The sequence below is a fragment of the Corvus moneduloides genome, chromosome 8 (genome assembly GCF_009650955.1).
Source record: "Corvus moneduloides isolate bCorMon1 chromosome 8, bCorMon1.pri, whole genome shotgun sequence".
Lineage (NCBI taxonomy): Eukaryota > Metazoa > Chordata > Aves > Passeriformes > Corvidae > Corvus > Corvus moneduloides.
The window spans coordinates 16,633,403-16,648,782 of record NC_045483.1 but is presented as its reverse complement, the minus strand read 5'-3'; the positions used below and the strand labels follow the sequence as shown (position 1 = coordinate 16,648,782).

At 45.6% G+C, this 15,380-nt stretch overlaps 1 protein-coding gene across 2 annotated transcripts; it reads right to left on the bottom strand.

Moving 5' to 3' along the window:
* Window positions 1-9,761: 9,761 nt before the first annotated feature.
* On the bottom strand, window positions 9,762-10,904 carry FGFBP3 (fibroblast growth factor binding protein 3). Of its 2 annotated transcripts, none has more exons than XM_032116440.1 (2): window positions 10,831-10,904; window positions 9,762-10,495 (listed from the first exon to the last, which is right to left on the bottom strand). In XM_032116440.1, the coding sequence occupies exon 2, from the start codon at window positions 10,426-10,428 to the stop codon at window positions 9,919-9,921; it is 510 nt and encodes a 169-aa protein (XP_031972331.1). In that variant the 5' UTR covers window positions 10,429-10,495; window positions 10,831-10,904; the 3' UTR covers window positions 9,762-9,918. The 2 variants fall into 2 exon arrangements, with proteins under 2 accessions (XP_031972331.1, XP_031972330.1); XM_032116439.1 differs by having other exon boundaries at window positions 10,797-10,883.
* Window positions 10,905-15,380: the final 4,476 nt, after the last annotated feature.

Genomic DNA, 15,380 nt, shown 5'->3' with positions numbered 1-15,380 from the left:
TTCTGCTGTGGGGTCATAGTCCAGCAGAAATACTGAAATCACAACAATACTTGGCAAGAGATATGAGAACCTTGTACATATGACAAATTTTAGGAGCCAAGGACTTCTACAAAATGATCCTTAAATTCATGGCTTTAGGTATGCCTGCTCTCTGTCTTCTGAGACTTCCCTCCTCTCTCTCAGAAATACTAGCTTTTCAGTAAAGCAGTTGAACAAAATGTATGAGTTAAATATTTCATATATCAAGTTTCAGTTGTGTTTAGTTTTTTGTAAAGAAGAACAAATAATGGTGTGACTTTGTACAATTAATAGCTTAATTATTATTGCTTGTATAATAGGATGCATTGTTATGTATTACAGATGGTTTATTGCAATATCAATAAATAACATATTCTCCTTTTTTTTAAAAAAAACACTACAAAATAGTTCTTAATATGTCTCCTTCACTGGACTGAATTTACAGATTTTGTTACAGACTGAATACAGATTTTGTGGAGTTTGTTGTTCAGCATCTTTAACCTATTTAACATACTGTTAAAATAGTGGGTTTGGACTCACTGACCTACTAGTTTTAGTATAATGAATTATATCTGTAAACACACATTTGCCTCATAATTCTGTTAGTCTCAGAAAAATTACTTAGCACTATATTTATACCATAATTTAGCAATACTGGTGTTTTAAGATTATCAAGCAGAATAGTTATCTCATATTCACAATATATCATCCCCTGTCATATCTAGTTCTAACAGTAAAATGCAACCAGGATTTCCCAAGCAAATTCCTTATGTCCTTTAGTTTTAAAACTGACTTTATTCAGGTTTCTTCTTTTTTGTAGCATTTTGTCTCTTTAGACCCATCAGAATTATTTATTTAACTGGCTGCCTTTTGCACCTTCTCCATTGTTGCAGAGAGCAGAGATTTGCCAGTACTAAGCACCTCAGCTTCTCGGTTCAGAGCCTGCCCCTCTCTACACCCTCTGTCTGATCTGAAGAAGCATGAGAAATCTGTTGTGTGGGGCTGCAGGTTCATGATCTAAAATCAAATTATGTGGGTGGCTTGTGACAGGAATGCACACATCTTAAATGAACAGCAGTTTCCATGGGGATGTCTGTACCTGTAATAGCAGACAGTCACATGTCATTTTTATTGCTGGAAATTCCTGTTTCTCTGCATCATTCTTTATAATTTTGTTTCATTTCTTTTTTTAGCCCAACTCTGTCATGAAGTGATTTGACATGGAGTTCTGTGATAGTCATGATATCCACTGAGAAGCTGAAAGGCATTTCAGTTCATAAAAATAAGGTTCACCCACCTTGCTCCCAGGTAACTTCACACAAAAATATCTGCTGTGGTGCTTTCAATATACACCTTTTAAAAGTAAATTATCATAGAATCCTGGAATGGTTTGGGTAGGAAGGGATCCTTAAAGCTCATCTAGTCCAAACCCCTGCAATGAGCAAGGACATCTTCAACTACATCAGGTTGCTTGAAGCCCTGTCCAACTTGAATGTTTCCAGGAATGGGGGATCTACCACCTCTCTGAGCAACCTGTGCCACTGTTTTACCACCCTCATTGTGAAAATTAGATTAATTCTGGCTGGCATTAAAGAAGCAAAATTGCAACTGGTAATTTTAAAGCTTGTATTTGAGAAGGATAAAATGAGTATATAGTTCTAGAGGTATTTTATTTACAGACCTTTGCTTGCTTTGAAATAGAATGTTTCTACTCTCGATGTTAAATCTTAGGAGTAAGATCATGTAATAATAAAGCTGCTTGTTCTTTTAAGTAGTTTGAAATAAATAAGGAGTATCTGCCTGAGAGAAAAGGAATGATGTCCAGCTTGTATTTATAGTTTAGGATTCAAAAAATTAAGTTGGGGAACATACACCACTAACTATTGAGAACAAGGTAGACTAATCTGCATGCTGATGAAAAATGCATGTGAAATCTACAGCTCCCTATGTGGAAGGCAGGGCAAACCAAGACCACCAGTTCTGCCAATCAGTCATTCACATTTCCCACTGTTTTCCTCTATTGTAGCAAAATGTGAGAAGCTGCTCTCAGGCCACATGAACAATGCTCTTTATTGGTCTTTACTGAGGCATGATTGGGCATCTATGCGGAGACTGCCAGCCTCAAAGAAGTGCTAGTGGATGACATCTGGCAGCCTTGCTTTGCTACAGATAGATTTATGAGCTGTGAAAGATGGTCAAATTAACATCTTCTGCATTCTTGATAGGATTAGGGTTTCTGGGACATGCAGCCATTTGCATATTGCCCTGACTTACCACATTAGTATTGTGTTGGTGGCTCATTTTAATAGATTGGGAGGCAGTGGGGGCTTTCTCCCTTTATATCCTACACGTTTCCAGTCTTGGCAGTGGCACAGCTGTGTTGGTTAAACAAACACAGCAGAAATCATACTTCTTGCTTTGACTTCTTCCAGCTACAACCTTAGTGCAACTCAAGAGCAGCAGTAGTTGTAAAAGCCGTTTCACTCAAGAAAGGATGCTCTTCCCTGGGGTGAGCTCACACAGACACACACGAAGTTGAGTGATCATGCTTTTCTATGGGAGTCCACAAAAGTTGTCCCTAGGAGTTAAAGAGAGAAGATCTGACAGAAGCTACCTTTCTACAGCCTCAAGCAATTATTGAAGGTCTTGGAAAGGTTAGTTTAATTAATAGAAACTTACCTGAAAACTCTGTTGGCCTTAAATCCCTGTCCCTTCATCCCCTCCCCACACAAGACTTAGACAACATGATTTTTTTTTTTTCCAATGGTGATCATCCAGTGTTGCTAAAATACTGTTTGTGCTTGTCACTGGACTGGAGATGGTTTCAGTTTGCTTTGTGTGCTGAGTGACAATGGCCACACACTCCTCACAAGCTCCCAGTGGTCTGCCTGAGTGGTGGCACAGGACAAAGCCTCTTCCTGGGGGGCAGGGAAGGGTCTTGGCTGGAGACATTGAGCCCCAGGCAGCACCAGGCCGAGGCTGACAACAGGGGAGGAAGAGAGGGCTGGTGCGGCCCTGTGGGATGGCAGAGCTGGTGGGGCGAGAGCATGGCCAGCACTGGAAGATTCCATACAAGAGCACCGGCCACCAAGAGTGACCATCATCCCTTCAAGCCCCCAGTCTGGCTCTTAGCCATTGGGGTGGGTAGAAGTGATAATGAAGGATGTAAAATGCATCTTAGGTGCACCATTATAGTCCTGTCACTGGAAGAGCCAGGCTTGGCTGTCTTTGGCTCCCACTTCAGCTCCCCTGCCATCCTTCCCTCGAGGTCATGTGAGCACCTGGGGGCTCTGACCCAGCTGAAACCACTCCTGCCCCAGAATGCTTCAAAGCAGCCTGGCTCCCTGATCTCATTTCTGATGTGGCTGCATAAACACTTGCACTGATGTAGCAACATGTGCAGCAGCAAACAAGGAGAAGGACAAGGCTGCCTTTTCCAGCTGCAAGGACACCTTCTGCTGGCTGAAGGTGATGGCGTCAGCAATGTTCCCCAGCCTTGGGGTGCCTGTGTGGGATAACTGGGTTAGTGGCACAAGCATGTGCTGAACAGGATTCCCAAAGTGCCTAGAAAAGAGAGGGCATCCAATAAATCACTGTCTCAAATTTACAAAGAGTGTTTATATATACTTATTCCTTACTTAGATTGTAACAATAAAAAATAAATGAGCTATCCATTTACAGGAAATTGACTTTTCCAGCCTAATTTTCCAAGTTACGTATGCCAGTTTTTTACTCTCACTTCCACTGATTTAAAATTAACTGGTGCTTCCTCTCAAGTGCAAATGACTTCTGCAACTGATGTGTGATGGAAATATTTTCATTAACCTCATTCAGGGGTTAGCTCCAAATTTCCCTCAAGAAGCCTACTCCATACTGGCACCTTAGTTTGAATAATTTGAAGGGAATTAGCATCTCTGAGAGTCCCACCACTCCATCAGGTTGTGGGCAGAGGAACTAGAGAGGTGGAAACATACATGAGCATCAGAGTCTGATCTCCTGAGGCAGCAAAGAGCATGAAGAAGGCAGTGAAACGTCTGCACCACCATGGCAGGCGAGGAGGACCTATGTAACAAGCAGACCAAGATGTGACAGATTATATTGTGGTAGCATTAGGCCTATACTCCTAATTTTGTGATGTTATTTCATTACTAAGCCATGTTTACCACATGGCCACATTAAAAGGAGGAAGGCAACCAATGCCAGGAGATTTGGGCTCTCCCCACCAGCCTAGTGCTGGCAGAAAGGGCCAGATGGAGCCGCTTGGTGTCCCAGTCATGTGTTGTCCCCATAGGTGCCCCCTGCACATGGCCTCACCTCCCAGAAGTGAAAATAGAAGCTTTATCTCCCTTAGGTCTATAAAAACCTCCTTTTTAAACCAAACTACTTTTTGTTTTCTGCTGCTGTTGTCCTACATGACCACGGCACCACAAAGTTCCCAGCTCAGGAACGCGCAGTGAAAGAAGCCGTCCCGTTGCACCTGCCATTTGCCATGGCCCGATAAAGCTCCAAAGGGCCCCGAGGCCATTGAGATGCTGTCGGTGTGTCCATGTGTGGCAGGGCGGGGGCTGCAGGCGTTCATTGGCCCCGTGCTGGGTGGGATGACATCAGGCCCTGCTTGCCATAGGGCCTCCAGCTTGTCCCGACGTCAGCTGAGGGTTGCGAGAGAATAGAGCTGAGAGGAGAAAACCTTCACACTACACCCTCTCGGCTCCAATGAGAACACAGGCAGCTTCAGCCAGGGATAAAAGAACTCAAAAAAAAAAAAAGACTAGTCTTGGAGCTGCTATTAACGGGAGATGAATTGCAAGAGACCATTTCATGCCGAGGGACTTCAGAGAGCAGCATCCCCAAGAGCCATTAGCTCTCAGCGAGAGTCGTGCTGAAGCCCTTTGCTGTCAGGACAGAAGCATGCATATAAATTTTATACCATTTGTCTTTGAGCAGAAACAAAAGATCAGCTCTAAATCCTCAACATCTTGTCTCGACTAACATGAAATAATACTCTCTTGTGTGGCTGTCTTGTTACTCTTTTCCCATCAAAAGAATACTAGTGATAAATTTATTCATAATTTTGGAAGGTTTTGCTCTTAAAAATAAAAAAGAAGCAGCAAACACTTGGAGTTAAGGCTATATTTATTCCTGTTAGTGCAAATCATGCTGCTGCTAAGGATGGTGACTTTGGGAAGTGCACAGTACTTTTTTAATCTGAAAAGAAGCACAGCTTTAAAAGGTTAGTCACTACACTTTCCTCTCCTGCTTTTCATGCATGTATCATCTGAGGATGATACATCTCATGTATTTTCTAGTTACAACTGCAGTCTGAAAAAAAGGAATTACTGTGGGATTTTTTTGTTCTTTTTCAATCAATAATTCAAGCCCTATAGACATTTTGGGACCTAAGACTTTCGTTTACTCATGAGAGAATATCTGCTGAGTCCAGTAGTCAGACTAAATAGGGGTAAATAATCTGGAGAATAAGATGCTTTAAGACATTTTTTATTAGCTTAAGAATGTGTACTGAAGTAGATATTACATAGAACTTAACATTTTAGGATTTGGATCTCTATAATTGGTCCAGACTTTGTCCTACGGATTTCCTCTGTTAAATAGGTATTTTAGTACTTTGTGAACATGTAATAAGATATTAGTTAGTTCTGTGTTTTGCCATGACATTTCCATCAAACATTTTCTCATTTTATGCCAAACAAAACAGAAAATAATGCCATGTTAGAGTCTAAAATTAACTATAACTTAGTTCTAAAAAGTCTTACTTTATATGGAGCAATTATTCCTAGGTTTCCTCTAATAGATTAACACAAAAGCTTCTCAGGCTGATGCAACAGCTCTAGAGTGGGTGTAAAATGAGTGAGTGAACTGCACGCCCAGGTGCTGGTGTGGGATGGTGCTGTGTGTGCCCCAGCAGGCAGCAGAGCCCTTGTTAAATAAATGCATGTGCCTGTCCAGGGTGCAAGGGCCAGCAGCAAGGATAGAGCTCTGAAATACATCTATAAAGAGATATTTTGGGGTTTTTTTAATATATACACATTTATTTGTTTGTTTGTTTATTTATGTAAGTGAAGATGCTGTGTATTTCCCTGGGGTGCTGAGACCCTGGGGGCCAGCCCTCAGTGTCTGTCCCTGCTGGCTGGGGCCGTGAGAGCCTGGGGGAGATGGGGCTGCCCAGGGAAGGCTGGAGCGGGTCCCATCAGAGCCCGGTGCTCGGGCTGTGCCGCTATTCAGCCATCAGGGATGTGGGCTGAGCTCGGGCTGCACCTGCCTCCCCTCTCATGCCCTCCCCCCTCCAAGAAATGTGCATCATTTACCTGCTGAGGGCTTGAAATAAATTGAGCAAAATATCTGCCTTCTGAGAGGCAGTGCAGACTGTCCACACTTCACAAGGCACAGCCCAGACCGGATGAGGCTAAGCCCTGAAATTATTTCTAAAGCTGTAGATATTTTATACATACTTGTACTTAACAGATCCCTTCCACATAAGGAAGGAGTGTGAGGTCTGGGAGAGTTAATCTAAACTCTGTAACTGTATGGTTAAAAGCCTCTTTCATGTAACTGTGTTCATGAACTGAGCTTGGAATTCTTAAAAATCCAGATTATTACAAAGGAGGGGATTTGTTGTTCGGCAAATTGACAAAGCCTGCCATTCACTCACCTTGTGTGCTGCTTGGCTTTACAGTAAATCTTAGGGCTCACAGCACAAGGGAGGCCTGAAATATGTCAGAGGCGGTTAAAGAGAAATTCCCAAAGATTTCAGGTTCGGTTATCCAACCAGCTCCGACTTGAATAGTTGCTTTTTTTTTCTTTTTCATTTTTTTCTTTTTTTTTCTTTTTGTGCCTCCTCCTTATTCTTATTTGTTAATAGTCTGATGGCTTTTAAATTGCACCACAAATCTCCAAAAACATTGCATCCCTTTGCAGGCTGCCCCAGCACAGGTTGGTCATAAACTCAGGTAGGAAACATCAATGTCAAATGATAATATGTGGAAATATTAAATATGCAAACACAGACAAGTACAGCTGGTAGAGCTGAGGGCTGAACTATGACTGCCTGAGCAGTTTTCACTTGTTGAACCTCTGAATTCAGAGGAATTTTGAAGACATGACTGAGAGGGAAAATCAGCATTTTCCAGAAGGAAGTACCTAGTGCAGAACCCAGGAAAGAGTAATTCCTGTTGTGTGGGCTGAGACTAAAGACTGAACCACTCAAAGTCTGGGGTCTGCAACTCCAGACCCATCCTGGGAAAAGCTCTGCTCAGACAGTGATGAAAGAGTTATTCCATTTATTAATTTTTGATGTCACTTTATAGAAAAGGATTGCTACACACAGCCAGACAGCTTACTGCCTTCCTTCACCTTGCAAATTAGAGTAACATCTTGTAATTCTTCCTTCAAAATCAGAACTTGATGAAAGAGATTAGTGCTATTTAACAGGATCAAGGGCTTTCTGTGTGTAAAGAGAGCCAGACACATTAATTGCATGCCCAGATTCAGAATCATTGATTTCTCTCCAAAGGAAAATCAATAAATGGAATTGCCAGCTTTTGAGATTCTGTTGGAACCTCTTGATACTGAGATGAGCTCAGCAGCCAGAGGAAAGAAAACAATGCTGTGTGCAACGTGGCAAAAAAATGCTTTTTTAATTTTTTTTTTTTTTTTGCCTCTGAAAACTTCCTGAGTTAGAGCTCCCAGAATTCAATTTCCCAAAGCTAAAATGTAAATAATTTGTTTTTGTTTTAAGGTAGCTTATGCTTTTCCTTAAAAAACAGACCTAGTGTCCTGATATATCAGCTGGCAGCACCCTTGTGATGACAACCACAGCAGCAGCTGCATGTGGGAAAGGTTAATTATGCCCAGAACCACCTTCTTCAGGGAGGAAGGAGTTTATCAGGCCTACAGGATAAACAGTGAGGGTTTGGGTCTGGTAGGTTGGCCACACTGCCTCTTCTTTCTGAGGACAGTCAGGAGGCACCGAGGAGGGATGGATGGGATGACAGGAACCAGAAGAGTGGTGAAGGGCTGCTAGAACTGCAGTGGGAGAGCAGAGGTAAAGGGTGGGTGCAGGGGCAGATTTGGGGGTCTGAAATAAATCTGGGGGTGGGTGTGGGCAGCATAACATGTACATCCTGTGGAGCTGCCACAGGACTAGAAAGGAACAGTTTCTGTTGGAAGTGAAGATCTTGACTGCAAAGCATTTCTGGCTTTGGGTGCCTTATCTTGTGGTGGCAGCTGTTATCCAATCGTGGGAGAGGATGAAAATGCTGAAAAAGGAAGCAAAAAGCTATGATCGTCCCTCTTAAAAACAGATTGGAGGGTCTCACAATGGTTTTCCAGCCTTTGGGATGTGCAGATCAGCTTTTCAGTAGAAAAACTGAGTATATGTTTGCTATTCAGCACTAGGCATTGGTGTTATTAGCCACAGTAAATGCAATTAATATAGTCTCTTGGGTTGTTGTATTTCATTAGTTAGTGGTGCTAAAAGGAAGACTTTGAGCTATTTTGGAGACTCAGGGGAATATTGTGGTTAAACATAGAGCAAGGGATCCTCTTCTTTCTTCTCCCTCTTGGGTAAACAATCCATTTGTTCAGAGCTCCTGGTTGGGTTTTTAAATGCAGAGTGATGTGGGTAATCAGCTTGGTTGCCACGGTGTTCCACCTTTGCATCTGATGGTGAGAAATGCAAGCTCTAGCAGCACTACACAAAGCTGCCATGCCGGGGCCATGGAAATAAAACAAAGCTGAGCATTATTGCAAGGTACTGTGCAATGCTCTGGCCAGCAGCCCACTTTGTGGCTGCTTGGGTGACAGACACATGAAGGAAAAGCAAGCAGTCGTTTAAAAAAAATATAGTCATCCAAATCACACTCAGTGATGATGGAGCTTTTTGCATAGTGCTGCTGAGGATTATCCAGCTATTTGCTGTAAATGAAACTGCCTTGGCACCAAGAGCTGCATGCAACAGTCCAGATCCTCGTGAGAGCCACTGGGCAGATCCTTATTACTTCTTGGTGGCTTTCTCACAGCCCTCTTTAAAACTGTACAGAAAGAGTCTGCAACTGTTCCTGGTCATGGGTAGGTGTCTGGGGCTGTGTAGGACCCCAGGCAGCTGAGGAAAACTTCAGCTTTCCTTACCAAAATGTACCCCATTTTGTGTGGGTAAAGTATTTAACATCTCAAACCCCTCTTTCTCCTTGGTAAAACAACTTGCCTACTTCAACACTACGCCATGGGCTGGGTGAAATATCATTCATCTCCTAAATCCAGTTTGTGTACCTAGATGCTTATTAGTTTCTTAATCTTCCTTTTCGCAGCTGGCTTCTCACCCAGCTCTGTTCAAGCTCCTGTTTGGAGACAGTTGACCAACTGTTCTGTGGGAAATAGGACAGGGCTGGTTCATATAGCTTCTGAAAACTCTGTCAGCAAGAAAAAATTTTCTAGGACTTGTTGTTTAGTGAGGTCTCAGTTGTCTCTTATTCTGGTATAAATGTGTGGTTTTCTACTTGGGTGATTCCAGCGTAACTTTAAACTTTAAGCTCATAGAAACAGATTTGGGGGGGGGGGGGGGGGGGGGGGGCGGGGCGGACAACCGTCTTCGTATTTATGTCCTCTGAAAAACGACAATGTACTTGAATGCACGAGCTGTGCCTAGGTGCTCTCACCCGGGTCAGTCACACACTGTTACAGAGCTGCAGGTGTTACCGGGCTTTGACGAGACAAAGAATTAGGCGAGGTTCTTGTCACAAAATAGTTACCGCTTTATTGGGGAGTAAAAGAAGAGAGCGGACAGAGTCCGGGGGTATTGGCGGCGGTGGCTGAGGGCAGGCGAGGCCAGGAGCGTCCGGGTGCGGGGGCCGGACGGCCGCGCTCCTTCCCGCGGGCCGGGGCGGCTCAGCCCTCCCAGAAGCCGACGAAGAAGCTGCACAGCGAGTGCCACCGCTCGGCGCAGTAGGTCTGCCCCGGCTCCTCGGGGGGCTCCGGGGCGGGGGCCGGCGTGGCCGGGCCGGCGTCGGGCAGCAGGCGCAGCTGCGCCTCGGGCGGCGCCCGGCCCGGGCCGCAGAGGCGGGCGCTGAGCGGCGCTCCCGGGGCGCAGGGGTGGTGCCGCCGCCGCAGCCGGGACAGGATCTGCCGCCAGTACTGCCGGCTGCGGGCGCCGAAGGCCGGGCAGCGCCGCGGCTCCCCGCGGTAGGCGCAGCTCCGCGGAGCCCCGCCGCCCGCCGGCCGGCAGCTCAGCCGCAGCTCGCTGGCCCCCGCTGCCGAGCGCAGCTCCCAGCGGCACCGGTGCCGCTCCGGCGTGGAGAACCGCCCCGCCCGCGCCTCCTCCGCCGCCTCCTGATCCGCGGCGCCGCCGCCGGCGGCCCCCAGGGCGGCCAGGGCCAGCAGCGCCAGGGGCAGCCTCATCCTCGGCGTGCCTCAGCGACGGCGCGTCACGGTGCGGGGCCCGCCCTCCCGCCGCATCCTCCGCGCCCTGCGGACACACGGACCGTGGCGGGCGGTGCCCCGGCGGGAGCGCAGCCCCCGGGGTCGCGCCAGCCCGAGCCGGGCGCGGAGCGGGCTCGTCTCTCCAGGCTCGGAACCCCCGGGGCTTTTAGATCGTGTCCGTCCATCCCCCAGCTCTGCCCCGGGACCACCCCGGCCGGGAAGCCGTAACTGGACAGCAGCAGCCGGAGCCCGCACCCGCCGGCTGCGGCGTCGCAGCTGCGAGCGGCATCAGACCCCGCTACGGGCAACCCCGTCCTTTCCCCCCGCACCCGGCTTCCCGCACGCACCGCGGTGTTTTCCGCCCTGTCCCGAGGCACTCACGGCGCGCTGTGCGGTGCGTGGCGGTGCGGGGACAGGCGTGCGGCGGCTTCGCGCTCCCCGGCTGCCGCGGCGGGCCCGGCACGGGGGTTATCAATGCTCGGGGGCTGCCCCCGCCGACGCCCCTCCCCGGCCGCCGCCCGCGGGGGGACAGCGCGGGGACACGCCGGGAGCGCTGTGCCCCGACGGCACCGACTCGCGGGGACTTGCCCGAAACACTCGCGCTTTGTTCGAGGAAACCGCAAAGCCGGTACCACAAAGCCATCCCGCAACCCCGGCCCCCTTCCGAGGTAGCGAGGGAGTCTGGGAACCGAGCTGGGCTGCGGCAGCGCGGCTGTGCGGGGTCCCTGCGGAGGCGCGGGGACGATGGATGTGCGCCTTGTGGATGGGTATCAATTTGTTTATTTTCCTTTGCAATTGATGGAGTTAAAAGGGATTCTACTTCCGGAAGTAGAATATCAGTGTGGATTATTTAGGAATTTTTTTTTTTTTAATGTGGTCAGAGTTTTCTCTATAGGATGTGTTTAAAAAACTGCCAGACCTTTCAAGAGAACATAGACATAACCTTTATGTTACTGCACATTTGGAGATGGGACATTAGACATCAGTTTCAGAAGTCTCTTTTCAAAATTAGGCTCTCAAAAGCCACATGTGCTTCTGTTTCATGGGTGGTGAAGTACTTTGCACATCTGTTCCAAACTCCTTATTGTTCTGACCCTGTCCCTCAACAATGACATGCCCCCAAGTTACCAGCAGCTCCGTGCTGCCCTCGCCGTATTGGATGAACAGATTGAGAACAGCCCTGCCCAGAAGGACTTGGGGATGCTGATGGAGGAGAGGCTGGACGTGTCCCAGTAATGTGCACTGGCAGCTCAGAAAGCCAAATGTGTCCTGGGATGCCTCCAAAACAGCGTGGCCAGCAGAATGAGGGAGGGGATTCTGCCCCTCTGCTCTGCGAGACCCCACCTGGAACACTGCACCCAGCTCTGGGGTCCCAGCACAGGACAGAAAGGGTCCTGTTGGAGTGGGTCCAGAGGAGGGCCATTAAAATAGTCAGAGGGCTGGAACACTTCTGTGAGAAAAGACAGAGTTGGGGTTGTTCAGCCTGAGATAAGAAGGCTCTGGGGAAACTTTATTGCAGCCTTTTTGGTACTTAAAGGAGTCCTGTAAGAAAGATGGTGACAAACTTTTAGCAGTGCCTGTTGTGATAGGACAAGGGGTAATTGATTGAAACTAAAAGACAGCAGATTTAGACTAGATATAATTATGGAAGGGTATTTTACAGTGAGCATGGTGAGGCACTGGAACAGGTTTCCTGGGGAGGCGATGTTTTCCTGGAAACATTTGAGCCAGTTTGGATGAGTCTCTGAGCAACCTGTTCTGGCTGAAGTTGTCCCTGCTCATTGAAGGAGGGTGAACTAGGACATCTCTAATGATCCCTCCCAACCCAAAATATTCTATGATATGACTCAGCAGAGGAGAAAGAGAAATGAGTCTGTATCAGCCTTTCTGTGCAGCAAGTCCTAAAAACGAAAGACTTCTGCAGAGACTGAGAGAACAACTGCTGGAGAAGAGGTGGGATGCAGAGTCCTATCTCTGATTCTTCAGGGGAGAGGGAACATTTTCAGGTAGCTCTCCCACTTCCTAACTGCATTGCATACTTGGAGCTCTCCCTAGTTGGTTGCGGGGGGAAACAGCAGAGAGAGAGGACCATGCGAAGGAAATAAAATGCCTCAGGCAACAAACCATGGGAGAGGGTTTACAACCAAGAATCTCAAGAGGAAGCTGATGTCTCCTCCTGGCCTGGAGTTACACACACAACTACCTTTGATGGACAAGGCTGGTCTGTTAGCTGTGTGGCTCCTTTCTCAGGATGCCACGTTGTGTACATTGCTTTCGTGGGTGCTGAGGACTCCCCCTGGGCTGTAGGAGGAATCTTGGCATCTGACTGAGGGCTCTTGGGTTCATGAGTCCTTCATGAGGCTGAGGCATCATGAAGGACTGCATTGTGGCTTTTAAAACCTATGGCTCCAGTGAGCACAAGGCACGTCATGTGCCGTAGATTATTAGTCCACCAAACCTTGGAGTTGCTTTCAAATTAAGTTCTGACCACCTGTAATTGTTATGTATTATTACACTGAGATCTTTTTCACATTCTTGCTGCCATTTATGCAGTGTGAAATGGAGTTGCCTACTATGTTTGAGATAATTTTTATAGTAGATTATCCTAAGTGTATCAGCTTTGGAGGAAAATGTTACTGTGTGTTTTAATGAGCATGTTGCTGTTATATTTTTTGGACAATTTACTTTGAATCTCATACAAGTCATTACACTTCAGGAACTAAGGAAAGAAAATAAACCAGAATGAGATTTCTCTAGCCTACCCATACAATAATTAATCTTCCTTAATATTCTTTGCCATGTTCTCCTGTTTTTGGTACCTATATTTACACACACATTTCTCTCCATGGTTGTGACTCCTCTTTTGCGGTAAAGCAGGTGTTAGTCTTTGATGCTCATTGCTTTTATATGAATTTTCCTGTGCAAGCTACTATTTTCTCTCTTGGATTCGATGGGGATACGGTGTGAGGGAAGATCTTTCTTACATTACTAAAATCACTGTAACCTTTTGTTCTGTTTTTGCAGTTTAAATCTAGTTAGTCTGTATTACTGCTGTAGCTGGGTTTTGACTGCCCTTTCCCTCCTGTCCCCCTACTTTAGAATAACCTTTATAGTCCTAGAAGAAGCTGGTTATGGAGTTATCTTTGAAAACGTGATTAGTGTGCATTGTGGCAGAGATAATTCCCTTGCCTCTGCAGAGAGCCTGAAACAAATCCCTGGGGAGGTAAGGGGCCTATCCGTCCGAGCAAATGAAATAGAGTGTGCTTTGCTATGTGAGTGCTGCAATGAGACTAAGCTGGAAGGAATTACAGATGTACCATGTTGGATGTAATATTGGCTTCAATCTAGATTCTAAACTGAATTCAAAGTTAACGTGAACACTCATAGGACCAGTCTAAAGCATGGCATTCAGTTCAGTGGAGACAAGTGCAAGATACTGGTCTGAAACACCTGCACAAAGCCAAGATGATGGATGCTGATGGAGTAATAACGTCTGCAGGAAAGCATGAAAGGCTACAGTGAACCACAAGCTGAATGTGAGACACCAGTTGTCATCCAATTGCAAAAAGGCAAACACATAAATAAGGATATCAGGTATAAGACACAGGAAGTAAGGCATGGCCTAAAGCCAGACTTTGAGTGAGGCATTGTATCCAGTTTAAGCATTACTCTTCAAAAAAAGATAAAGATCAACTGAACTGAGTCTGTAAAAGAGCAATGAGAGTATCACAGACCTTGAAAACTTGATTTATGATGAGGAAATTTAAACAAGCGGCTTGTTAACGTATCAGAGAAAAGAACTGAGAAGGCAAATGGTAAAAATTGAATCACTCATTAAAGCTATCTCCTTATGCATCTTTTTATTTCAGAAGTTCAGATCATTGCCTTAATCACACTTTTCCCTAGTCAATGAATAAATTATCCTGTTAAGTTTTAACTCTGAACTGAAAAACCTATATGCTGTTTATAGGCCACTTTGCTGACTTTGAAGATATTTCACGGGAAACTGTGTTACGGTTTTGACTTCAGGATTTGGATCTTTAAAAATTCAGTTGAATTAACCATTTTTATTTTATAAAAACTCCATTCACTATGAAGAGTACTATTTATTTCTCTCATTCTAGCCTCTAGGATTGCAACAACAACTGTAAATGGTTGCAAAACAGTTTTGCTTTACAAGTGGAAAGTAGTCACAGTTTCCAGCCCTGTCATTATAAATTCTTTTTCAGAGAAGTGGGTAGTGTAAACAATATTTTTGATTCATAAACTGAAATTGCTTTAAATACACAAGACCGTAGCTGTGTTTAACCTTCTTGTTTGAGCTATCAATCTTCCAGTTTCTTGGTACTGGCTCAAGAGAATAACATCATATTTAATGTGTCTACAGGGAGATAGACTGACCTTCTCAATTACCTTCTAGATCCTGTTTAAGTACTTCTCTACAGTCAGACTGATGCCCTTATCCAGGTTTTTGACATGTTTGTGTGTTGTTTCTTTCTTTCCCTGACAATTGAGAGTTACTGAAATTCAACCCAAACTTTTGTTGAAGACACAGTTTATTGCAAAATGACAGAAAAGTTAAAGAAACTGCGTAGTACTGATCAGGAGATTTATAAATAAATTTCTTATGCTGCAGAATTGGTTTGAAATTAGCCATATGAAATTATCCATATCCCACCCTTCAGTCAACAGATCATGCTGCTGATGAATGCTCTTTTGGAAGCCAGGACATTGCAGTTCTTCAGAATCATCCCAGAATACATTTTCTCCTTAATCCATTTGCTCTAACAGAAAATATTCCACATATATTTCCACCATCTTTTCTGTCTTGCATTCCCCACAGGCTTTGTCACGAGCTGGTCTGAGTCATTTGCCTTGTGTTCTCCAAGGCTGTGTTTCCACCCAGGTCAGGAAATCTTAGGGAATTGAGT

Coding starts and splice junctions, on each gene's coding strand:
- FGFBP3 (XM_032116440.1), bottom strand. CDS start 10,428: ATGAGGCTGCCCCTGGCGCTGCTGGCCCTGGCCGCCCTGGGGGCCGCC.